The sequence below is a fragment of the Aphelocoma coerulescens genome, chromosome 5, assembly GCF_041296385.1.
Source record: "Aphelocoma coerulescens isolate FSJ_1873_10779 chromosome 5, UR_Acoe_1.0, whole genome shotgun sequence".
NCBI classification, from domain to species: domain Eukaryota; kingdom Metazoa; phylum Chordata; class Aves; order Passeriformes; family Corvidae; genus Aphelocoma; species Aphelocoma coerulescens.
In genome coordinates, this window is record NC_091019.1 from 60,636,241 (window position 1) to 60,663,464 (window position 27,224).

The 27,224-nt window shown below is 39.7% G+C and overlaps 1 protein-coding gene across 6 annotated transcripts in view; it reads right to left on the reverse strand.

The window, feature by feature from the left end:
* The window catches only part of BRF1 (BRF1 general transcription factor IIIB subunit), a 171,266-nt gene that overhangs the window by 93,766 nt on the left and 50,276 nt on the right, over nucleotides 1-27,224 (reverse strand). For 5 of the 6 annotated variants that reach the window (XM_069018460.1, XM_069018459.1, XM_069018462.1 and 2 more), the window contains one exon: nucleotides 7,062-7,093. In XM_069018460.1, the coding sequence (XP_068874561.1) occupies nucleotides 7,062-7,093 (32 nt within the window). Of the gene's footprint in view, nucleotides 1-1,986; nucleotides 2,720-7,061; nucleotides 7,094-27,224 lie in introns of those variants that run through there. The other variant, XM_069018464.1, reaches the window with a different exon arrangement.

Here is a 27,224-nt window from a genome sequence, read left to right on the forward strand (position 1 = left end):
GAACAGATATCACTAAAGCAAAGTGTCTGCAGTGTTTCAGTTGGCTTTAGATTTTCTGCAAGCTCAAAAGGGGTTGTTTTGACCTTTTGTCTAAAAAATATTAACATAAAGAATGAGGGTTTGGCTGTAATTTCAGCCTTCTAAGCTGGCTGACCAAGTTACTATAAATCTTAAACCTCATCACTTAGATCTTGTTCTGCAAGGACGATTTCACTGCACAAATCAATAAAGTTACTTCAGTGGAGCCAAGTACATATGACGTTTCCATTAGAGGCTTCACAAACTCATCTAGTTCCTTCATTTTAGTCTAGGAAAAAAACCATAAAACTCTAATCCAAATAAGTATTTTTCCTTCTAGCCTTTTTCCTTGTCACAACATCCAAATGCTAGATGTTTGTCACCATCAAACCACGTCACTCTCTAAGAAACTCCTCCCAAGCAAACTTTCCATAAATGCAATAATAAAGAGCAAATAAATATGAAGAGGCATAAAGAAGCAGGTATTTTTTTCTAGTGAAGTTCTAACAATCAAAGTGATTGCCAAATTAAATCTAAAGCAAAGACAAATGAATAATAAATGTGCTCAATGAGTATCCTTCTTTCCTTGGGATAACTAAAAGTCTCCTGATCCATTGTTTATTTGAGAAGTAATGTACTTAAATCTAACCTGCTTTTCCACTTCACTCACATCATCAGTGTTTTATGACTGACTTCAAGGTGCAGGCAGTGTATTTGCACAAAATAATAAATTAAAATAAAAATGGCAAATGAGGGAATTTCTTTCTTTTGCTCACAAGTACATTTTTTGGTAGGTTCTGGTTGCTACCAATTTAGAAAGAAAGCAAAATATACAGTACATTCCATGTTCCGTATTATTTTCCTCATGAAGCTCACACATTTTTAATGCCAGGGTCACAAAAAGAATCAGGAATTGATGATTGCTTCCAGTTTTCCTGGCAAATCAGTAGGAAAAAAGACTTCAGGCCCTCTCAAACAATATGCTTCTCAACTTTAAAAGTTAACAGATATTTACAGGTTCTGGGGCACTTCTCATAAATGAAAAATTAAAGATGGCATAAAGTTCACCCAGAAATCTGTAATGCCATTGAACTCCTGAAACATGATATTTAAGATTGTCTGGGTTTAGTGAAAGGTGGCCCTTTCACTAAAATTTTATTCTGCTATCACTGATTTCAACTACTACGCACACACAAATCCCATGATAGATGAGATATAAAACAGGCATTTAGAGAGGGTCTTTTCTTTACTCTCATCATTTGGTTTTTCTGCACTCCATTAAGCTTAGAAAATTAAGAGAATTAATTTAGAGGCCTACTTTAATTTCTAGTTCTTTCTTCATTAAGAACTTCTTATAAAAATTCATATACTCCAATCCATCAAAAGCTTAACGTTCCAAATTTAGAATCATATGACATTTGCATTTATAAAACCTAATGTTATATGAGTTCTTAGAATGGTGAATAAACAAAAATGCCCTTCTAAAAGGATGTCTCTGGCTTAAACTTGAATTGCTGCAGCTTTGAAGCTTACCACATCAACTTGAGCTTCTTTTCCCCTTAATTTAAAAGGATCATACTGAAAAACAGTATTTCTCCAAACTCTCCCCAATGAAAACTGTTGAAGTGAGACAATTGTTTTATACACTTCCATAAGACATGTGCTCTTTTTTTGCAGATTTTCACCAGATATTAAAATTTTCTAAACTTGATGCAATCACTAGGTTTAAGCATCAACACCTAATACAAAAGAAGGATGTCAACCTCTGTTAGAGAGGAGATTTTAAAATATCTGCAAATCCTGATAATTTTTACCACATTCTCTTACATTCAACTCATATTTAACAGAGTAATTTTACAAGCATGTGGACCCATCACAGGTTTTTTATTTAAAAAAAAAAGCGAAACAAAAAAACAAGTAGATTCTTTAGCAGGAAGACATTTTTCAGACAAAAAAGGATGTGCTCACCAAGGCACTGCAAAAACCTCTTTTTACAGGAGACCTTAAGATTCTCTATGATGTTGTCCTTTACCAATAGTTAATTTCTGTTCTCATTATCAAACCCATTATGTTAATTAAAAGGGGCATTTAGTGAAGGAATGGCTTCCAGTTATTCAGTTACATCTTCACAAGATCCTCCTACTTGTTATGCTCTTTGCCCTCCACAGTATTTGTTGGAGACAGTCTTTTCATTTCACATCTGTCAGTCATCAGACACTGATTTCAAAGGGACACTTCCAGAGAGACTCTCATCCTTTCATAATTTCCTCTTGCTTTCACATCATGCCTGATCTGTTCACAAATACCAATATACTTCCACTTTCAGAAATAACAACAAACACCTCATTTCCAATAACACAGGAATTCATCAGTCTAACATCTTCCAGAATTTTAAACTCTCTTTGGGAAACAGGGAATCTCCCATTCATACAGTTACCAGGTTACCAGGTCACGTTAACTTCTGAACAGTAGCAAAAAATAAAGCTGCCACCATTGAATGGAAGGGTTTTGTTGACCCTAAGTTCCATACAGTTATAAATCAATAACCCTTCTACAAGCAATTTCCAACAAGGCTTTTCAAGACCATAGTGTGACATTCTGGCAAAGTACTACAAATGGTGACAGTGGTTAAGATATTCCTCTAGAAAGACAAAGACCGGGCAGTTGGAACACGATGAGAATTCACACTGTGAAACATCCATGGCTGCTTGCCTAAATAATTAAGCAAGCATGAAAAGCAAATGAGTTTTTAAGGAGAGTGGCTGTTGCTGGGGAAAGAGGCACCTGTGGTTATTTGATTCATTATTAACATTTCTAGTGTAGTAATGCCTGAAGGTCCCAACCAGGTTGTTTAAATTAACTCAATCAACAGCAATTTGCATAGGGGCAATAAAGGCAAATACAGTCAACATGTTAATAACTTTAAATGAACAAAGGGTATTAAAAACTGAAGCAAACCAGTACAGTCTTTAAAGGAATACTCTGTTTTACCTTTCACCATGCAATAAATTGAAAGTTCCTGTTTTTTGGATCCATACTGCAATTAGAGCAGTCAAAAGGTAACACACAAAAATACAAACAAGTACCAAACTCGGCTTGTCAGGCTGTCATTCAAAAGAGACACAAATCAAAATTAAGCAGCTTCCTCTGGTACTGTGCTTTAAAGCACTGCCTTCAGTCTGGGGACTCCAAAGGGAGACCCTCCTTCTGCTAACACACAGCAGTACAATAAGCCATTATCAAACCATCTATGCAACAAAGTCAGAGAGTAATCATTTGCTACACTCACAGAGGAATCAGGGAGCCCAATGCTGCCTTTAGATTAAATAAATGAAAACAAGTGTCCAAAAATAACTCACAATAAAAATACTTCTAGACAAGGAAGTACTGTTACTTGGCTAGACAAACTGAAGATGAAGACATAGGGGTGAGAGTTGTGTTTTGAAGCAGAGAAGAGACCACAGGAGGACTAGACCAAGCAAATACTAGTTACTGATTTTCACGTCTTGTGCATCCTCTTCCCTTACCTAGAACCACAGTATAGTTCAGGTTGGAATGGATCTCAGCAGGTCTCCAGCCCAACCTCCTGCTCCAAACAGAGTCAGCCACAAGAACAGACCAGGTTGCTCTGGATCTTGAGAGCCTTGATGGATAAAAACTTCAAAACTGCTCTGAGCAACCTGTTTCCACACTTGGATGCCCTCAGAGTGAAACACCTTTTCTTGATATCAAGTAGAGACATCCCATTTTAATTCATTATGTCCATTGCTGGTAATTTTCCTGCTGCACACTTCTAGAAGAGCCTGGCTCTTCAGATGTCTAAGATCTCTTCAGTGAACATCAGCCTTGTTTAACAGCAGGACCCACCACAAGGCACACTAAAAATTATCTTCTACGAGGCTGAAACTGGGGATCAAAGCACTGCCAACCCCTCTTCCCAAAGTCTTTTATGACCCCATTGCAGAAACCACAACACTGGAGATGACAAGAGACTAAAAAAAACCCCAGTCATTTCTGAGGATGTGAAAGGCAGCCTTTCACCACACCAAGATGAAACTTCAGCCAAATAGTTCTCCAGGTGCAAGGAATGGGATGCTAGGAAAGATGGGAGAAAACGTAAACTGTTCAAAACTTGGCCAAGGCTAGACAGGCTTTGCAGCTCTCCTAAACAAGCCAGGCCTGTCGATTAGATTGGACTAACAAAAAAGCAAACAAAAGGCCTGATTGCAGACCTCTCTAAGGACTATATTTGCAAGTAAAATGCAGGATCTGAAAATATAAGCAAGTACTTTCCCTGTCAGAGACTGATGACTGGTCGTCCTTCCAACTCAATCAACAAGCAGCACAACTGCTCGGCACAAGGAAGGCGCCTGATTTGTACGAGTGCTCTGGACATTTTCAGTTCGATTCAGATCATGCTTTGAAGTCCAAATGTATCAGAGCCATTCTGAATCTGACAACACTTTCAACAGGAGATTTCCAAGACATAAGATGTACTTCACATGAAGATTAAACACCAAAGAAATTGCCTTTCCAATTTAAAAAAAAAGACAAAAAAAAAAAAAAAAAGACATTTTGTCTTTTCCCAAGATGGCAGCAATTTTGAAGCTCCAAAAATTATTATGAAAATGCAGCAGATCTCCAGTGGAACAAGACAAACTCCCACATCTCAGTCATCAGCATAAGAGGAAAACTGATATGACTTTTTAAACAGATTGCCATTAACAGTGAAAATTAGTCTCCTCTATTGCTAAGTTTTAGCAGCACTATCCTAAAAACACATTACACAGTAGGGGACAGCTTTTTTTTTTTAATATATTTTTAAGTCCCACAAGCAATGAAGGAAGACAGGAAGGGAGGCTGTACAAGTACAAACCAGAGCCTAAGAGGTCATGCTTAGGACTTTCTCTACCCCCTTTTTAAAAAAAAAAAAAGAAAAGGCTAAAGAGATCAGAAAGAAAGAATATAAGATAGGTCATTAAACAAATACTGAGTTGCAGGTAACAGCAGGTTCAGGACATGGTTTAATGGTGAACATGGTGGTGGCTGATGGCTGGACTTGGTGATCTTGGAGGTCTTTTCCACCCTTACTGCTTCTATGATTTTTTTGCCCTCAAATGCACTGAAACTTATTTCAGGGTGTTCAGTAATTCAACCAGTAGCGTCCATGAAGACAATCTGTAAGGACATTTCATGTGGTGACTTTCTTACAGAATTCCTGCAGTTGGATGACAAAGAGCACTGCAGGTCACTCACCTCCCACTGCAACTGAGCTGCATCAAGAATGTTCTGAAGAAAAATCTCAACATTCACTATTAGTTTCTAAGCAAGAGTTGGTGCAGATCAGCCGTAGCTCATTTTTCAGTCTTCAGATGTGATTTTTTTGTGATATAAACTCAACACCTTTCTCATTTCACCAAGAAAAACAGTTACCTGGACCACTGTGACAAATTTTGTACAGATGAGTATGAACAAATGAAATACTTTGGAAAGATAATACCACTGCCACTACTACTACTACTGCTCTCAACTCTTCTTCTTCCTTAAGGACATTTATAGCCCAACTTCAGGATGGGAGAGCAGTCCTTGAAAAAAAGAGGGACTTCAAGGTAAAATAGTACCATCTAATGAACTATTTTTAATAAACTAATCATTTCTTAGGTCCAGGTGTTGTGAGCAAAGACTGATCTAAAGCACAATGTACTGAAATTTTCTGCCTGGGCCACAAATGTTTTGCTACCAAGGTGGTTTGGTTTGTTTGTTTTGTTGTTTTTTTTTTTTTTTCCTTGGTTTGTAGTTGTGGTTTTCTGTTTGGTTTGTGGTTTTGTTTGTGGGGGTTTGTTTGATCTTTTTTTAACAGACTTGGGGTGGGAGGAAAAAAACATCAAGCTAGAACCTGAAAAACTCATTTATGTATTTTTAAACAGGACTTTCTGGATAGCTACAGTTAACAGTAATGTTTAACATTCCTATTTGCTCAGATTCACCTTAGAGAAGTCATAAAGTAGAGCTCATCAAAAGACACTGTTAAATGCAGATCAAGATACTGAAATCCTGGATTTTTCTCTTTCAGAGGTTGATTATTTCCCTATTACTAATGTATTTCTGTCTCTCCCATCTTCTCAGTTACTTCTCTTTAACCTTTTGGTCCTCATAAGCCCCATCTCAGCATCTTTTCTGGCTGGAATGCACAGAGGGGAAAAGACAAATCATTCAATCTTTCTTGTCTGTTTCTGCTGACAATACATCTTTTCCTTTTCCTCTAACAGATATAATACCTATTCTTCTAGTTCACATTGTGACTATTCTTCATATTACTGTGATCACTCTATTTCAAAACCATCACCATGAAAAATTACCTGTGTTTAGAAGGAAACAAACCTTCCATTCTACTCATGCACTGTTTGGTTGTGAGCAATCAAAATAATTCAATCGGAGTTTAGAAAAGAGAAGAAAGTAACTAAATTTCAGAATTAAAGATTCATTTGATTATTGCAATTCCAGCAGACTGCTTCAAGCAATAAATAGTCTTCAGAGGGATGCCATTTACTAAGACAGCTGGGAGGACAAAAATAGATGCAAGTAACCTACTCGCATTGTATGTAAAACAGTTGTAACAGAGAGAATGAGGGTAAGACAACATATGTCAGCAGAGCTTTCTATTTCCACAGACAGAGCAAGTTCCTATTTCTCTCAAAATACATTTTATAAAACACAGTTCTGAAGTGCACAAATACATTTACACAGCAGTACCTACCAAAAAGGTTATTTTTGTCTTCAACAACTGTTGTTTTAAAAATATGTAGCATCTGACCCTGTGCCACTGCAGTGACTCTGAAGCCCGATGAAAGGATCATACTGACTCTTGCTACGTTGCTTGTAGCATTAAAAGCAAAAAAAAATTTTTAACATTTAATTTTACTGAAAAATTACTCAAATTTCCAAACCCTGTGGTTTTCCACTCAGACTTTTTAGAGAAAAATTAAAACATCTTAAACTTTAACAATTGAGAAAAAAAGTCAAATAAAAAAAGGGTACAATACCTGAAGAAGGTCGCTGAGGTCAAGTAACATGTCTGTGAAAGAAGTCAAGGAATATACATGCTTGTTGACTGTGACAGTATTTCTTAATTTCATTTCATTAGCAAGCCAAAGAAAGGGAAGAAATAAACCCAGATTAACTGTCAAAGAAACTAAATATGGGTTAGGTCCATTCACCACTTATGCTAACAGCCAACAGCCAGTTAATTGTTCAGCTGCCCAAAAAACCCTGCCAGCACCTGCTGAATTTACTGCTCAAGTTGTCTCTGTGAAGTGAAAAACAACAAGCCAACACCTCGTGTGACCTACAATACTCACCATATCCTGCAGCCTAAGAAAGACCCAGGGGTAAGGGGGTCCCTCTGCTCTGCTCAGACTCCACCTGCAATGCTGCATCCAGCTCTGGGATCCCAGCACAGGAAGGACATGGACCTGTTGGAGAGTGTCCAGAGGGGCCCAGCAAGATGATCAGAGGATGGAGCACCTCTGCTATGAGGAAAGGCTGAGAGAATTGGGATTGTTCAGCCAGGAAAAGAGAAGGCTTTGGGATGACCTAATTGTTGCCTTCCAGCACCTGAAGGGAAGCCTACAAGAAAGATGAGAAGAGCTCGTATGGAGAAGAGCTTGTAGTGACAGGATAAGGGGGAATGGCTTCAAACTGAGAGTAGGGTTAGATTGGATATTGGGAAGAAATTTGTTACTGTGAGGGTGCAGCCCTGGCACAGGTTGACCAGAGAAGCTGTGGATGCCACATCTCTGGCAGTGTTCAAGGCCAGGCTGGATGGGGCTTGGAGCAACCTGGTCTGGTGGAAGGTGTCCCTGCCATGGCAGGAGGTGGAATGAGATGATCTTCAAGGTCCCTTCCAACTCAGGCCATTCTATTATTCTATGATAACTAAAAACATTAATAGCATCAAGATAGAATACACTTAAGAATATAAAGCATCATCAGTCTCCTATGCCATCTTAGGAGCCCAAAAACACTGATGAAAGAGCAAACTAAGAAAACTGAAATAAGTTTCTTTTGTTCTCTTCTATGAGGACCTGTCAAAGATCTGGGAAGGGAAAGCTGCTTTGCCTACTCCCTTCTCCAGCCAAGCAAATCAGCTTTCAGTTTTCACTCCCTTCGTGATATCCTGTGCTGCTGCAAAATATTAGGTCACCATCTACTCATTATGGGCACACTTGGGAAACATAATAGTTAAAAACAAGCCAAAACACTACAGATTTCCATTAGATTTAACTGAAAGCAAGCACACTTATGAATGCATTGTCTAAACAGTATCCAAAATAGAGAATAAAAAAAGCACCATGAAGCCCAAAGTGCAAAGGTAGCCTTTTGCTGCTGTTAATAAACACATGCTGGATCTCCTATCAGCTACTCAGGTGTGGCTTACATGTTGCAAAAGGCTTTATTTTTAAAAGGAGTGTCAAGGTAAAGTGTGAGAGAAGGGGAGAGAGTGAGAGAGTGAGGCAGGTAAAAAAACCATGTATGCAGGGCTCTATGTGAGTTTTTGTATGCAGCAATGTGTTAAGAAATCCAGCATTAAATAAAATGTAGTTTGGTGCATCCTATGGTAACATAAGTCTTAGTGAATGTTCTCCAAGTAAGCCAGAGAAATACAGTACAAATTTCTCCTAAACATTATCAGCTGTGGAAGGAGAGTAATTCAGATAACCTAATTAGTTTATACATAAACATTTTTCTTGCTAAGAACTTTTATCCTTGAGCATTTCTACCCTTAGTTTGCATTTGAAATTGTACGAATGTACTCCAACTTTGTTACAAAATTTAATACATTATGTTAATATTATTTGGTGGAAATTAATTTCTACCACAGCATAGCTGGGTAGTTAATTAGCTGAAAATTCAGTATGGCTCTGAAAAAAATCAAAAATCCATTATAGGTAGTATTATGCAAGATATTACAGTAATCTGAAATTTTAACACAGTAAGGAAACTGCTAACAAAAACCATCTGTAAAATACACAGCTTAGAAATATACACAGAGCAATACTGAATTCAGGGCACATTTTTTGTAAAAGTAGTGAGAAAGGAGAAAATGGAAAGACTTTAGCAATGCAATTGCCAAGGAACCATAATAATTGCCAGCTCATCAAACAGATCTAAGAAGAAATCACTATGCCAATTTTGTGCTCAAGAAATATTCTAAGTCTGAAGATGTTCCCAGCTCATTATTGACTTGAAGTGCCTGATTATTCTATGCCCACCCTGAGATACTGTCCCCACTGAGACAAAGTAAAATTATCACTCATATCTGATAGATCTCACCACAGTTTTCAGGGGGGGGGAAGCATTAAACACCAAAAGAAAAGCATCTTATAGGTTATTGAGGCACCAAAGTGAGGAACCAAAGTGAGTAACTGAGTGGTCCTAGAGCCTGGCTGCTGTCACTGGAGATGAAGGAGTTGGAAGGAACATCAGTGCCAAATGCTAATGCAGATCTTAGGTGAGCCAGAGAGGTACTTTTCTAACCCAGGCATTTCAGTTACAGTCATGAAATCTGTATACCAGAGTATTCCTCAACCTCCTCAAACTGTTAAATACACTTTCGGTGGAAAATTCCTAACACAGTACAAGGGCTTAGGCTCTACTACTGTAAGGAAAACAACCCCACCTTTTTGTCCAAGAAGAAGCAGAGAGCATGGGATGTATTTATAGCAACACAAGATCAGAGCTAAGGAGTTGGGAAATTCACTAGCAGGGTTCAGGCAACTCTGAATCAGTTCAGAGCTACACTATAGATGCTTTAACATACAGTTCCCCTGCTCCTTAGAAAAGTTAGTTCAAGTGTCCACCAAAATTGTAAGCAAAGATCACAGTAAAAATGTGGCACTTCTGGATTTCATTTAAGGTAGCCTCCAGCAATCTCCCTCCCTGATTAGATGTGTAGCTACTACAGCAAAGCAAAAGGGGAAACTTGAGTCATGCAGTAGCTCTGGGTTGGCCCTTACTATGAATATTGTGGGCATGATTATCAGCAGGAAGTGGTTGTAAAAACAGGCCGTTGTTTTCAAACTCCTTTTCAGAGCTGGAACAGTTCAGGAGAACATACAACAACAGCTGAAAAGAGCAGATAATACTTAATATGTATTCAAAAATTATACAATCGTAAGATAAATGTTTTCTTTGAGGCTGGAAGAAAACAATGAACATTTTACATATGGAGACTGCTACCCACATGGAATAGCTCTTAAAGGGATGGAAAGCTACTGGTGCTGTAGACATACACATGCAAATAACAGGGCACAAAGGGACTTAGGTTATAAATGTTCCCAAATCTAAAAAAAAAAAAAAAGGAAAATAAAAAGCATTAACAGTTTTAACTGTTTTTCCTTTGCTACTCATTCTTTAAGCAAGTTTCACCAAAGTATGCAACTGACTGTCCATCACTAGTAATGTCTAAATGTCTAAATCAAGATGAGGTAAGTCTAGAGGCACTACTTCAGAAAATTAAATTCAAGGGAATCCTTTGACCAACATGATGCAAAAGGTCAGATCGAGCAGCCAAAATGTTCCTTTTCTGCCTTTACAATCCAAAAATCTGTGGATAATATGAGAGCTCCATGATTCACAGCAATAATGATCTCATTCTCAGCACCAGAGGAAACAAAAGTTCATGAAGAAATGAATAGTACCGGAAAACTAAAACCCAAAATACCAAAACAAGCATGCATTTGTACTTCAGAGAGACCTACATTTTACATATTCCAGCAATCCCAAAGTACTTGTGTAGCAAAATCCCCCTGATTTTCAATAACAATATCTAGTAGGAGGCAAATCCACCATTTGCAGGAATAAATTGTGCAAGATGCTGTTAAAATAAACAACTATCATTTACAATAAAGTTGCTACCCCTCCTAAAAAAATCTTTGAAAAATTAAAATCTTTAGTGTTTGACAATGTACAGTAATCAGGAAACCTTCAGATTATTTCATGCTACTGTTTCAAAATTCTTCCACTGTGTAGGATGTCATATCTGGGAGACACAAGCCCGTATTAAGAAGCACGGAGAAGACAAAGGGTCTAGTATTAATTTTAGTTAGTTAGTTAGTTTTTGTAAGTTACCCTTGGAACATTTTTTACTTATTTTTACAAGCTTACTACAAAAGCAGCCATACCATGGAAGGAGGACTAGTGCCAAGGAACTGTGACTGCAAGCCACTCAGCAGAAATTTGACATCCATAATGAAGTGTCACCTTTATTCAGCTAAAGCTAAAAGGCTTTCACAAAAACTAAAACCTGATCCATTAAATATATAAAATATTTAAACATAATCTCACTTTCAGTACTCAACAGCAGCAATTCAGCTGGCTGCAAATAAAAAAGCAAAGCTTAATAGGAAATGTGTCTGAAAAGAAAAAAAAAAATCTGAATATTAAAACAAAATTTTCTCAAGTTCTAAATGAAAAGAAATATTTGCAACTTCAGTGTCAGGGTTCTGGATAAACTATATAACAAATGGGAACTTCCCAGAAGCACTTTCTTTAACAAACACATGGAGATAAGACAAAAGGGAGGGTGGACACAGAAGTGGGGTGATACCAGGGTGAAAAACTAATGACAGCATTTGGCTGGCTCAGAACCCAGTTTTCAGCCTTTCAGTTCTACACCCAGCTCACAACCTTCCCCTTCCATAATTTCATACACCATATGATTTCTGATTATGACTTATCATGGTTAGACCTCTGGTGCTTTACAAACTTTCACCATTTTAATTAGCCATTAATTGAGACTGACTGACAATGCTAATTGTTTAAAGTAAACATTTCTCTTTCCAAAGACACCGAACTAAAACAATTAGAAAATAATAACCAAACCCAATTCTTTTGTAGAAAGCTCATTTTTGACAACTTTAATGAAAGCTTTGCCTCGAGGCTGAATCCCCACAGAGCCAGTTTCCAAAATTTCTTCAGTCTCCAATTTTGCCTGTGTAAAGAAGTCCACGTAGCACAGGCTGCACTCGACAAATAAAAGCAGCACATAACAAATGAAACTGCTAAGCACAAATGCCATTTTTATAAAAAGCAATCTTTATTTATGTGTAGATTAATGCATGATAAAAAAAGAACTGCATTTTGGTCTGCGGGGTTTTTTTCTTCTTTGCACACAGCTGTATGACTGTGTTTCATAAAAGTGTATTGCTCTAAATTCAGTACTCTAAAATCCCCAATTTGAAAACAAAAAGCAGTGCCCCACTCCTTCCCCAGGCCTATCAGGATGTTTTTCCAGCAGTTCTCTCAGCGCATGCAGCCTCACTACCTTCAGAGCTAAGGCAAAATTAGCAGCAGTAATTCAGCATCGTGCAAGCACCAGGCAGATCAAAGAGCAGACAGGCATTTGGGGCTGCATTCAGCCTGCCTGATCCCATGGCATTAACTGAAAGGGTTACAAGTGTGGCTTTCAGGCTCACCTAAGACCTGAATTAGCCTTTGACACCAGTTCTCCCCTCCTGCATCTCCAGCAGCTGCACACAAATCTGCACTGCTGCACATGGGAGGGATCCAAGGCCTGCAAGCTACATCAACCTTCAGACTCTAATGCACATGCAATTCAGTCTTTCCTAAATTAATGCTGCAGCTTTTCTCAATAATTGTCTTCAGAGTCATTGCCATTTAGAAGAACATCTTCCAAAGCACCCAGGCTGGCTGAATATGCAGCGAGCATTCAGCACTTCTAAAAATGCTGCCCTTGGAGAACATGGTCTTCAAAGGACTGGGGCTAAGCTGTGTTCCTACTGTTACTGACTTACAGTAAAAAACATACTTTGTGGGGTAGTGCCAAGTATTTACATAGTCACATGTAAATTTGTAACAGTCACATGTAAATTTATAACACAGCACAACACAACAGAAAAAAAACCTTAAAATACCATTTCTTGTCTCAGAATGCTTGTACAGTCAACTCGCAATTATACAGGGCATCAAAGGGATAAAATATGTAAAGAATATCCATACTAAGCCCCTGAAAGATAATCTAGTTAGTATATTTGCTTAGGGAAAAGAAAATTTAGGCATAGAATGAAAATGTAAATATTCATTTAAAAGTTCTGAGAGACATGAGGTTAATCTTCAACTTGAATGATGTGGCCATGTATAAATAACAGTTGGCTATATTTAAACAACAAAAAGTCTCCAAACAAATAAGAGAGACCCCGTCCCCTGAACAGTAAATTGAACAAGCACTGGTGAGGGAAAACAAGAGAGGTTGCTAGGAGAAGCAAGGCTTAAGGAAGAACTTAAAAGAAGAGCAGGGCTGGCAGATGAGAATGAGCGAGAGGCAGCAGGAAAGGAGCAAAGCTCAAGCTGCAAGGGGAAAAAGAAACCTGAAAAATTGTAAAATCACTGCAGAAAACACAAGCAGGTATGAAACTGCAAAGTCTAAAAATCTGCACAGAAGGACAATTTGGTAATGAAGTGGGCTTATGAAAAGAAGCTGGGAAGGAGGACATTGATAGTAAAGATTTAAGTAAATGTAAAGGAGTTCAGTTCTCTCTCTTTTCTGTGTGTACAAAGTCTATAAAGGTTATGACTCTTGTACCAACAGTGAAAGGGAAGTTCCAAAGAAGTCAGAGGTGCAGACGTAGAAGAATTATTCTGAGATGGCTCTCAAGTATTCAGCGCAGCAGCAATGCACACATTTGGAAACGTGAAGCAGCTGGCTGAGAGAAGCAGCAGAGGAAAAAATCACTGCCTGCTCATAGGTGGCAAAGGAAAACCAGTACAGTCATGAGGCTGACACTCTGCTTGGAAGAGTTTGGAAATACATAAAAATATGAAAAAAAGAAAAACCAGAAAAACAGAAAAACAGAAAACAGAAAAAAAACAAAACCTGCCATAACTAGCTCAATTTCAGTTCATTACCACCCCCTCCCCACAGCTGCTATTTGTGCAGCAACGTGGCAAACCAGCCCAAGGAACTGTCTGAAATAAACTTCCCACCCCATTTTCAGCTGGATTAACTCCCGAGTTCACATGTAACTGCATAAACACCTGGGCAGGGGATGGACCGAGGGAGGACTGAGCAAGCAAGACCAAAGCAAGATAACTTCTTTCTGAAGCTGTGCCAGCTCACAGTGGCTTAAAGCATTCTCTAAAACTAGAGCCTGAGACAATCTCTCTGTCACCCATCCCACATTCTCAAATTTCTCTTTAAAGTTTGCACAGTTTTTCCCAGCTTGCTCCAAAACATAGAGACCTACCTTATCTGAAAGAGAAGCCTTAAAACAAGTAAGGAAGAAAACCAAGTAAGCAGTTACTGGAGAGTATTTTATAACATTTTGGGTTGCTATAAAGCAGTTACTCTCCAGTAACAGCTTTATAGCAACCCAAATTGTTATAAAATTGGTTACACCTCCCTTGTTATAAGTACAAACACAGTTCCCATGTGAGAGTTTGTCACAGTACTGCTCTGGTTTACCCACAGAAAGCACTCACACGTACTTTTTGAAAAAAGTAGCATTAGAGTGCTCCACTACATCAGAATAAAACCAAATTTTGTGGATGCAGAATGTTTTACATTTCCCATGCCAGAAGCCAAGTGTTACATCTTAGCTTTCATACCCATATTGAGGCAAATGCACTGGTATTAAGTGCTCCTGGGTGAATTATCTCAGCAGACCTTTGCTGGGAGGGGAGCATGGCAGCTGTTGTCCCTGTACTGGGAGATGCACACAAACTCAGATGCTGCTTTTCTACCAGGATCAGTGGACTTGATTTATCCAGGCATAGGCATGATCCAATATGATATACATAAAACATTGTCACTCATTTAGCAAAAAATTTCTGACACTTGAGCCTTTTTTTTAAGAGAAAATATGGCTTCAAAAGGACTGAATTGCATCCCTGCCCTTCTGAGGCTGCTGGCTCCTTAATGGCTTTTGGTGGGAAGTACAACAATGGGATGTGTTAAATTTCCCACTCTCAAAGGCCTTTAAGAGAACCATCTCTGCATATGTCACATAAGACAATGACAAACCCTTCTCTACCAGGTGCCCACAGGCACACACCTGCAGAAACCTTTCATTACCTGAACTGCACCAAAGGGAGCCCTTGTGGTCTGGAAGTGGGCACTACAGGAATACCTTTCTCCCTAATGGTGTATTCCTGCTGATCAGAAAACCTCACCTGGGCAGGTGGAAGAGCTCTCTATGTTCTCACCCTCCCTCACACCCACAGCATTCCACTGGAAAAATGTCAGGCGTAATGGCTCCATGGACGTGGCTGGCTCTCTCTTGGGGCATGGATGGAGCAATGCTTTCACAGATGCTACCAAACTGTTAATTACTATTCTTGTAGTAATCAAAGCTCGATTAAAGGCACTACAGTAACTCACAGCAACTTCCCCAATCATCTGCATTTCCTACAGAACTTAAATGCAGCGTGGAGCTGGAAACTGGGCTCTTAGGACCAGTTCATCAGCAGGGCTTGGAAATCAGGACAACATGCCACTTTTACAGTGGCTGAACTCCTCAAAGCAGCCTAGGTATTATCAATAAAATAAATACAAATACACGAAGCTAAACTGATGCACTGCATTGGTGGCTTGAAAAATCCTCAGCCCATGCTTTCAACTTAAGAAATGCCTACACTAAACCTAAAAAAAGATTCCTACGTGTTTGCTGTAGCAGAAAACTACGTAAGTCATAAGAGCACTGAGGTATACTGAATTTGAGTTTTATTAAAAAGAGTTGCCTTATGGTTCATAAATAGCAGCATATCCCAAATGAGTTATTAATAAAGCATTTCACCAAATTATATAATAATGCATCTTGCACTTTTGAGTACCACTGGAGGAGTGTTCAAGGGAGGTTTATTTGGCAATAGGAGTAGAAAACTCACGTTACCTCCTTGGACAGCTAGCCAGGTATCTTGGAAACAGACAGAAGCACTGAGTTAGCACGTCTGAATTTACCAACCTGTGGACAAGAAGCAATATGCAAACAAGTCCTCACTTCTACTTCCCAGCAATGCACAAAGTGAGAGATTGCCTTCAGCTGTCAATGGCAGGGTGAGAAGATACTTTCACTGATACTTTCTGTTCAGCCCAACTGAACAGAGCTCAAATAGAACTAAAAAAAAAAAAAAAAAAAAAAAAAAGAACTGCAACAGCTTTTCTAACTTTCAAAATATCAAATACCAATTTAAAATACCTTTCAGGGCTGGGGACAAGTGATGCATCATACCTTGAAATGAATACAATTCTCAACATGACAAATTCTCCTTCGAGGACCTAATATACTCGATTTTAAAGTTAAAACAAATTTATGTTTCGAAAGGTTGTCTCTAGAACAAAATTAAATTTGGTCCTTGAACAGGCATAATAGAGCAGGTGGATGGAGGAGTTTGCATACCTGAGATTTTAAAGGCAGCTAACTTTTCAGAGAGTTCAATTGTAAGAATAAATCTTTGAGGTGATCTATTAAGCAGGGAAAATACAGTCACAGGCATTTGATACACTTTGTATTTTATCTACACAAAAGGATGGGAAACAAATGCTTCCCTTTGGGAATCTCTTTTCCCAAGAAATTGAAAGGCATAACCCAGAGGGACTCTTGGCTGTGCCTCAGGACACTGGATTTCTGTTTCCATTTTTGCCACTACCCGACAAAAAACATTCCATCCTTTATCATGTTTTTATAATGAAGATAACAGTTTCCCCTTCCTTGGTAAAATGCTCTGAAATATCCTGATTCTCTTACTATTATAATACACATTTTGACTCTGGGGTTCCCAAGTCTCCCTAAAAGGTCACAGAAAGAAGCTTTCAAATGTATTTCAGCTATAATACCCCAGCAGGCAACTAACTTTATGGGCAACAATTCTTTTTCAGCTCCTTGCCTTTGAAAGACCCAAGCTACGTCCTTTGTATGCAAATCAACAAAGAAATTTGTCCCCCTGTGCAAAACAGCTAAGAGACATCCTGAACTTCTTTTAATAGAGATGCAAGAGATCTCACAAATTCAGTCCCTCCTTTCAAGTATGACAATCCTAATTTTCATGCCTTTATTATCCAACACACCTACTTACAAGCTACAGCTTGCTACACCTCGCTACAGCTAAGAACCTCCTACAATAACTTTAAAATCCTTTATTCAGTTTAATATTAAATTTGCTTTTGCACCAATTTACCCTAAAATCACTTTGTAAGCACATATATCAATTTTTAGTGTTGAAAAAAAAAGATAAAGCGAGAGTCAACTCCTTTGTTACTGGTTACACATCTTTATGAAGGGATCATTAAGGATAAAGCAAAACGCTTTATTGGGGCAAGGCGTGTGGGGAGAAAGGAGGGTAGGAAGGGGACAGAATACCCACACTGATATCCTACTGAAAACTCAGGTATTCAGTAAGCAATCTGGTACAATTCACTTGTCACAGACACTGGAATTCTGTTGGCTTTACTGCCAATATTTACTTCACTTAGGTAGGAACTCTCAAAGCATCTCAAGACAATGTTGCACAGCACTGTTAGTGAACATCTGAAGTTAATTTACTTGCAAATGGTATTTCTCATACTCTTAGAAGTTAACAACTTTCTTTAAATGGCTTTAATCAAGCTGGAAAATAAGGTATTTTCCTGAAGTGTCATTTTAAACTTTTATCCTTTTATTATCTTCTTTTGAATGCTGTAGCAATGGCAAGCACTTATCTCACGTCTCTCTTACAGCACAGAGACTGCTCTGTCATTATCAGTTTTTAAGAAGCTGTAAACTTATCTCAGCGGCTGGAATTCTTCATGAAAGAAAGGGAAAAAAAATCAGTAATGATGTACATATCATCTGCCTCTGGGAAAATAAAAACTGCCAGTGATATGCTGGGAAAGATCTCCTTAGACGCCTTTCACAGAGCCTTGCAGTAGTTTTACTGTAACCCAGCAGTGTGATTTCCAATAACATTATCCAGCACGCTGATGGCAAGCTCCTAAAATACAGCTCTGCTCTGAACAACAACCAAGAATGCTATTGTGAATCTCATGTTTACAGCTGCTCACTGATTGTGTCACATTTGCAAAGCTTTCAAGAAAAATGATAACTTTTTTCTTACCACTGAGATTTATAAATTCAGCCTAGAATTTTGCTTACAAGCTCAGTGCAATACCAGAGCTAGTGGGCCTGCAGAACTTGCTCCTCTTGGAAATTTTAGCTAAAAATTTCAATGTATTTAGCCAATAAACTTGGAAAAGTATAGCCCAGTATCCTAGAAAATCTAAATAGAAAGCAATATGTAGAACAGGGCTCCTACATTATGGGAGGCAGCAGTAAGAGGTATACAAACAGGATACAAAAATGTCAACATCTTAATGAACAAGTCATTTTGCTTCCCTTCTATGCCTTAGTTTCTCCAATCAGAAGATGAGAATACTGACCTTCTCCATAAAACACTATAAATTCTACACCTCCACCTACAGGACCCTCAGCTGGGAAGAGACAAACTGGAATTACAGTCCTGCTGCCACAACTGTTTATTAGGTCAGGAGAATAATATATAATTAATACATTTGTAAAAAAAGAAACACACAGGAGTAACCTTAGAGAAGGAAGCTGAAATAGGTATACCCCCTCTCTAAGCCTGGCCATTCACCTACAAAAGCTGCCACTTGTTTGCCTTTCTCCTGGCCCCACTATTCTCGTGTTTCAGATTGCACAGCAACAACAGCTCCAAAAGGAGAATGGGCAGGGTTCGGCCCTGACTCCCCTCTCAGCTTTTAACTCCTCTTACAGAAGTGAATTTGGGGTTTGTGCAAGCCAGGAACAGGCTTTAGTCACCAGTCCTTTAAACAAACCTCAGATTAAAGTCAATGAGCACCTGCTGTGCTGCCCATCAGAAGAGAGCAAAGAGAGCAAAGAGAAATTCTACATCCAGAGCACAAGCCAAAAAACCTGCCCTGTGCACAGGCACAGTTCAGCTGCACCCCTGTGCAAAGTGTCACCTACCCATCAGTTTTACATGGCCCCCAACCAACACCAGCTCAGGGACACCAGCACTGCAATGGAAGCTGCTCACTGTGACTTCTGCACAGCTGAACACGTGGTCTGCCACGGTGTTCTTAAAGCCAAATTGTTGAGACATGGCCTGGCTTGCTGGCCTAGGCAAGCACTAAATTGGCTGGACTGCCAGGTTTGAAGGACTGTGATTAATAGTACAAAGTCCAATTAGCAGGCAGCTGCTGCAGGCATCCCTAGGGGACAACACTGCCTCCATTAGCAGCGAGACAGGGAGGCAGAGGCACCCCAGGCAGGTATGCAGATGGCACCAAGCTGGCGAGGCAATCCTGCTTCAGGTGGGGCTCCACTCAGAGGGATGTTAGGAGGCCAGAGAACTGGGCTGACAGGAGCTGCATCTGGCTTTCAACTTCCTAAAAAGCCTCACACGCAGAGATAGAGTAACCCTTTGCTACAGTACGGGCTGGAGCTGACCAGGGAAAGAACAGCTGGCACAAAGGAGTTGGATGTCCCCACAGAAAGCTGAGCAGCAGCCAGCACTGGGCTCTTGCATTGAGAAAGGCCAAACAGGTACTGAGTTGTGTCAGCAAAAGTGCAGCCAGCAGTCCAGGGAAGTGGATATTCCCCTTTATTCCCTGCCAGTGAGGCTGCACCTGGAGAGCCTTGGTCAGATCTGGGTTCTCAAGTACAACATCAGTGACACTGAGATGGTTGAGGGGCTGGAACACACAATTTACAAGGAAAAGCTGAGAGAGCCAGGTTTGTCAGCCTGGCTTTAGGGGACACCTAACACTGCCTACCTAATGAGAGGCTACAGAGAATACGGAGCCAAATTCTTCTCAGAAGCAAACTGTAGCAAGAAAAAAATCTGTTTAAATATTTGGAAAACAAAAATCTTTGGTATGAACGTAGTAAGGCCCAGAGAGAACATGACATGCCCATTGCTAGAGACAATCAACGTTCAACCAGAGCAGGGCTTCAGGAATCTACTGAGGATGTGAGCATGGAATGGAGAAGTGACTTCCAGAGGCCCCTTCTAATCTAAACTGTTCTACAATCCTGCATAGGGCACAGGCTTTTCTACATGTTTCATCACCTTCAGATACATTACCTATACAAACATTTCCCTGTATCACACCTCTGACTGCTGGAGAGACAGTGGAAAATACACTGTATTGTCTTTCCTCCTACCCTAGAGCCTCTCAGTAGGAAGTACTGTTGTAATGAAACATTTCTGTCAAACTACGTTTCTTTGAAGCTTCTTTTTCTGATGCTGTCCTCATATTGTGTATACTACCTCTCAGCCAATATTCTTGGCTCCTGATGGTGCTCCCAAATTCTCCAGTTGAAACAAGAGGAAAATGACCAGTTCACAGTTCTGCTGGGAGGGCTGCCAACATTATTGGCAGGAATCAAGACTGGAGCATTCTCTCGTTTCACCTTTGAATGACTGTGAGAAACAGCTGAGACACTGAAGCCACCCATTCAAAGTCTGAGGAATGGGAACAGCAGCAGTCAATACTTGAGTTGCTTTCCTCTGCCACAGGGAGAGCTTAGATTCTAGGTGAATGATAATATTAAACAGAACATGGACAAAAATATTTTTCAACTGAAAAACTATAATCTGAATATGCACTGAAAATAATTATTGGCAATGAACTGGGTCCTCCAAGATGTGACAAGAATGCAGTGATCTGTGAGTCCCTCAGAGACATCAGCACAGATGCAGTTCATCTAGTGCACCCTCAAGAAGACTGATCCTTTAAGGACCAGAAGTTTTCAAATGGAAAACAAAATTCAGCTTAGATTCTGCAGAAGTGAACAGCCCTCACGTGGGAAAGACAAACTCTGAACTCCAGGTAAGTACGAACAGAACGTTCTCTGATCCCAGGTACCGAGTGAGAGGCAGCAGATGAAACCTCCTGATGTCTCTTTAAAAGAGACTTCCTCAGTAATGACTGAAAATTATTTTGCATTTCTTTCCTCATTTCCCTGGAGATCAAGGCTGGTCCACTGGTGATTTCAATGGCAAATTTCAAAAGAAATAGTCTCAATTTAGACAGCCCAGCTCTTTTGCCCAAAAGCAAGAGTCACAGAAAAGCATCTATAATCTCACAGCCTTCAGAGCTGGATAGGCAGAACTGAATTACTCTGAAGCCATGGATTCATTAAGGAAGGAGAAAAAGTGTATTTTTAATGCAAGTGAACTAGAATGGGGTAAAATCCTTGCAAAGCGAGGGCACAGCGGTGCTTTCTCAGAAACAAGAAGGTTCAGGTAACCTCTCAAATTTTCTGCAGTCTAACTTGAAACACCAGCTCATTGTTTGTCCTAGAATTGTGCTACACATTACAGCACCTGAAATGACAAAAGCAACTTTGTTTTCCCTTGGAAGCTGCAAGGCCACTACAAGCACAGTAAACAGTTTAAAAGACCAATTGCAGAAGGAAAAATACTGTAAAACAGATAAGGTGAGAATTTCTCTTGACAATAAGAGAGGCAATGTTTGGAGTTCTGGTTTTTATGTAATAAGGACTTTCCCATTTTGGTTAGTACATGTCATGTTGCTGAATATGCATTTACACTGCATATTTTTCTCTCTATATTAAAAATATTATAGCCTAGTAGAAGTTACATGCTATTTTTTGTCCACACTAAAAGGCTTCTTTTTTTCAGTCTATGTATCTCCCCTCTTTCAAAATTTACTTTCCATCATGATATATGACAACATAAAATATATTGTTCACTATTCCTCCTTGCTTATCAATACAAAAGGAATCTGAAGAGCACTCAGATTTCTACTCCCTGCTGAGGCATAAGCTGAGACTTTATTTTTGGGAGCCAAACTGCTCCTTCATTGAAGAAACAGCAATATATCTCCATTTAAAAATACTGATTAGCAAATCTCATAGCACTTTACTAACACATGCAGTCAAAACATCACTGAGACTACTGCATTTCTCCCAAACTGGAAGGATGTTGAAAACTTAAATGATTCACTTACAGCTGATCTAAAGATGAGAGCTCCGCAATTTATGTTTTATTGTCAAATGTTTAAAGGATTAAATCTAAATAAAATACACAATACACAAGCTTCAAAGCACACGTTATCTTCAACATCTTATTTCCAATTAGCAAGTCAAAATAAAGAAGACATGGGGAACATCTGGCTTCAAAAGAAAAGCTCTGGAAGAAATCAAGATTTTGGTTCTTTTGGGCTTCATTTAAGGCTGCTATTTTCCCAGACTGCTGAAACTGGATAAGATGGAAAGATTATTCTCTCTCAAAGATGGGAAAATAGCAGACATACCACCATGTGATTGAGTATTACATCATTCATACTTACAACAGTACTGAGCCAGTCTGGCAGCTGAACTTAAAAGACATTTTCTTTTGCCTTCGAGGAAGGACACGGACTTGCCATAAGGGCAGATGAACGGGGAAAAGTTAGAAAAGGCTCAGCTCACCATTTTACTTGGCATGAATTACAAAATGCTAAAAATGTTTCATTGAGAAGCAATTCCAGTATGAGGTTTGTGTATGAAAACTACATCATGCAAACAAAATCCTAGTGACAAACATCAGAAGGAAATAAGACAGCTCTTGAGAAGGACCTTTACCCATTTTTAAAAGGCTTATAATTAGGATGTAAGAAATCATTATCAAGACCACTTTCAAGATTTAAGGCCAGGTCAGGTGTGAGAATGAATCCCGTTTTTACAAAACAAATTTGACAGGTAATATTGTTTCTCTGATACACCTTCACTTTGTTCTTACGATATCCGAAACTTCAAGACAGAAAAAGCTGCATAAGACTTAAGAAGAGGATGAAAGTGGACACAGCTTGAGAAAACCTCAAGCTAAAATATTTGTAGATAGCAAGCACAGAAGGGCTTAGAGGTCTCAACGCACTGGCTTTTGTTCACCCTGTTTTGCATTACTGATCTTAATTAATCTAATAATATGAATTTGTGTTCTAAGGCAGCATTTTTACTGCATTAAAATTCAAATACACAATCTTCTATTTTAATGAAAGAGAGCATTTAATTTTCTAATTGACTTTTAAAATACTAAAATGCATAAAATACTAGTGATGGTTACAACCAGGAATATTTATCAGTGACCAGATCAAAAACATCAATTATAATTGATCATGTTTGTTATCAGGATTTATTTAAACAAAGCACCAGGTAATGCCTTTTTTTTTTTATTTTATTTTTCTTTTTTTCTTTTTTTCCTTCCTTAAGAGGGGGGTGGCCATGCAGGGAAGGAAGGGGAAGCATCTCCTCCTCATCCCACACCATATCCAGCATATCCTCTGACAAAAGCAAGAATGTGCTGTACAATTACCGGCTGTACCCAACTGTTTTTTTATTTAGCTGGTGTTAGCAACATATTAGCTCCCATCAGGTCAAAACACCACCCAGTTATAAATCTGGTTTTGCTGACATAAGCCCCAAAATTCGTATGTGGAGATAAACTGTATTAAGCAGAGAGCCAACCTAATTATTTCCTCTTTTAAACAAGCTTTAAGAAGATTGTTAAATATTTATTCTCACAAGCATGCAAGGATCACTGAAGGTCAAAGACATCAGAGGTGTGATCCCTTCCTTATCGTCCCTCCTTTGTGTTTATTTCCCTGGAAGGAGGCCTCTCTGCCATCACACTTCCCTCCCCTCATCCATCATCCAGAACTCATCCTGACATTGTTCCTGTCGTTATCCCCCATGCCTCTGCCACCACCTTTCAGCTTCACCCCCTCTCGGTGCTGCCAGTGAGGGCTGTCCCTCGTATTTCCATGCTGGAATTACTGATGCTTTTGTAGCTCTCCCACTCACTGCTTCTGGTTCTTCCCTTGTTTTTCCTTTACCATGAGAATGTCTCATCAGTTCAGACACCCCAAACTCGAACCTAATTACTAAGAAGACAGACCATGCAATTCATTTCATTAATTATTATTTTTATGTATGCAATAACACCCCAGTATTACATGCATTAAAAATCTGGCTCAGATGCTTCTGCTGTAAGTACTTCTGGATTACACAAGGCCTGACATGGTGACGGAGCACAGGGTTGCCAAACATTTCTCCTACCCACACATAATGTAATTCAAGGCCACAGTGGCAAAGGCTTCAGTGAACCTGCTCCAGAAGCCTATCCCTTCATTTCAAAGGGTGACAGTGATTCTTTTTTGTCCCAACACAGAAAGGTATGAGGAGCAAGCACAAAGGACCTCCAGAATTAAAACAATGTAGGTGCAGCAGCTCTACTGACCACAAACCCCATGGTTTTTCAGCAGTCATAGAACATCCTGAGTTCTAAAGGACCCACAAGGATCAAAGTCCAACTCCTGGCCCTGCACAGGACATCTCAAGAATCACACCATATGTCCAACAGTGTTGTCCACATGTTTCTTGAGCTCTGTCAGGCTTTGTGCTGTGACCACTTCCCTGGGGAGCCTGCTCCAGTGCCCAACCACCCTCTGGGTGAAGAGCCTTTTCCTGATACCCAACCTAAACCTCCCCTGACACAACTTCAGGCCATTTCCTTGGGTCCAGTCACTGGTCACCACAGAAAAGACATTGGTGTCTGCCCCTCCTCTTCCCCCCACAAGGAAGTTATAGGCTGCAATGAGGTCTCTCCTCAGTCTCCTCTTTTCCAGGCTGAACAACTCAGGAGACCTCAGCTGCTCCTCGTATGGCCTCCCCTCAAGGCCCTTCACCATCCTCATGGCCGTTCTCTGGACACTCTAATAGCTTAATGTCTTTTTTATATTGTGGTGCCCAAAACTGCACCGAGGACTGGAGGTGAGGCCACCCCAGTGATGTGCTTTGAGAAAAAATTGCCCAGAGAGAGACTTGAAACACTCTGCTCTGTAAAGCAATAAAGTATTTCTGCAGACGGATTTCAAAAGGGTATTATTTTGACCTCTACTGTACAAAATTTCCCTTAAATGAGGAAAACAAAGCTATCAACACCAGCCAAAATCTGTAATCTTGATAGGCCATCTTGTGACCCTGTCCCCCTCTCCATCTCTGCAGATGGTTTGTTTAGTGCTGCATTATGGAAAAGCTGACAATTTGAGCCACCTGCTGTGTACCAACATCCTGAAAGGAAAAAAGTTGGTCACCCCTCTACACAAAAGCTGGTGTGAATTTCATCAGTGAATTTAATGGGGCATGATCAGGTCTCCCCTTGGCAGGACTAAAGGTCAAGCTCTATTTTATCCTGAGTTAGTAACAAATGAACAGAAAAGCAAATTTTCAGAGTGTGCAGTTCTTAAACAAAACATTAGCCTGAGCACACACACATGCACGCAAAATTACAGTCCTCCTGCTTCTTCTGGATGATATATTTAGAAATCCTATTAGCTGGAGAGATCAACATTCTTATCTGAATTTCCAGGATGCTGTAACATGCAAAATTAGAGCAGCTCTCTTAAGTGGGTCAATTATCACTACTGCACTTACAGCAGCTTTTCCCCTCCCTCCCTGCAGCATCCATAATGGGCATTTAGCACAAGGATTTAAACAGTCAGATGTTGAGCTGACACACACCACAATGTAAAGTTCCCCTTCGCTTTTATATTTTCAGAATCTTGAAGGAACAAAGGAAATCACCCAAGTACAGAATCTCCACATTAAAATTGCAGTCTCCCAGCAGAGAGCTTCGATGACTTCCAGAACAGGGCATCCTGCAGGATAATTCCAGTCAGCAATCACACTCACTGCTTTCCTGCCGCATCTAAGTCAGGCACAAGTAAGGTTTATGGCTTTCCCCTCCAAGAGACAAGAGGAGAACCTGAGGGCCACTAACACCATGTCCCCAGCCCTGTCCCCCAGGGTGCAGGGCCACACAACCAGTTTGAAAAGCTTCAGGTTATTTTCTCCTCATCAAGAAGGAATTCTCTTCAAAAAACACTCCAAACCACCAGACACAAGTGGAGCAATTCAAGTACCCAACACCACTTCAGACAATGTGAAGACATCCAGAGGACCTAGAGAAACACAGGCTCTCCTGCACCACAGCTGGAGGCCAGGTGAGATATCTGAGAGGCTCCTCCTGCCTCATTGCTGCCCATCCACGAGCAGCCCTGGCAGTAAGGGGATGCAGCAGGGAAGAGGACAGAGCCACACAGTGGAATATAAACATCAATGAGCACACAGAAAGGAAAATTCTACTTTCCCACCAACTGGAAACAGGAAACACGTCATTCCCTCAGCACCACACTTGCTTTATATGTATCTCTTTATAGGGAAAAAAATGTGTGAGGCAGCACTGCAAGTGAAGGATGATAGGATTCTCCTTCATTCCATGGAAAAGCAGACTGGATATGCAAGCTTCAGGTCATGAGCCCTGCTGTTGAAATTCAACACGTCCAGCCCTGGCTGGAGGAGAAGAGTGATGGGGAGAAATTAAGGTGCAGAAATTAAATTTCTCTTGCTGTCCCAGGCTGCCCTCTTGCCTAGATCTCCAGCATTTTCTCATGGTACTAAATAGGAATGATCACACAAGCCAAGCATTACCAAACAGCTAAGTCTTTGGAAATCTATGCAAATGACATGGGGCAACAACAGTCACACCCTATTTAAGGCAGCAATTTTTTCTTAATAGATGAAGCTCTTCCAGCTAAAATCCATTCACTGAAAAACACAGCAATTTTAAAACTTCATTTTGAAATTAGGTGAACAAGTCTTTGGAAGCCTTCAAGTCCAAGCAAATGCTTCATTAGGAAACATTTCTTCACCAAGAATGTGGTCAAACATGGGAACAGGCTTCCTAGAGAGGTGGTCAAAGCCCTCAGCCTGTCAGTGCTTAAGAAGCATTTGGAAAATGCCCTTAATAACATGCTGTAACTTTTGGTCAGCCCTGAATTGGTCAAGCAGTTGGACACTATAGGTCAGTTCCAACTGAAAATATTCTATTCAACTTACTATGAAGTAAGATCTTGGCATCTTTTACCACACAGTGAAATTAAGCAATTTGCCTCAGTAAATAATATTATATGTATTTTAACTGCAATTTAAAATCCATTTTTATTCTCTTATGACCTTGTCATACTCCACACTTGAACAAAACACATTTTCAATGCAACAGCAGTTAATAAAAAAAAAAAGTAAAAAGTCAGTTACTAAAAAGAAAGTCCTTAACCAGAAAGAAGTAGAAACCGGTTTTATTAACCTCCTGTTGGGGTTTTAGTT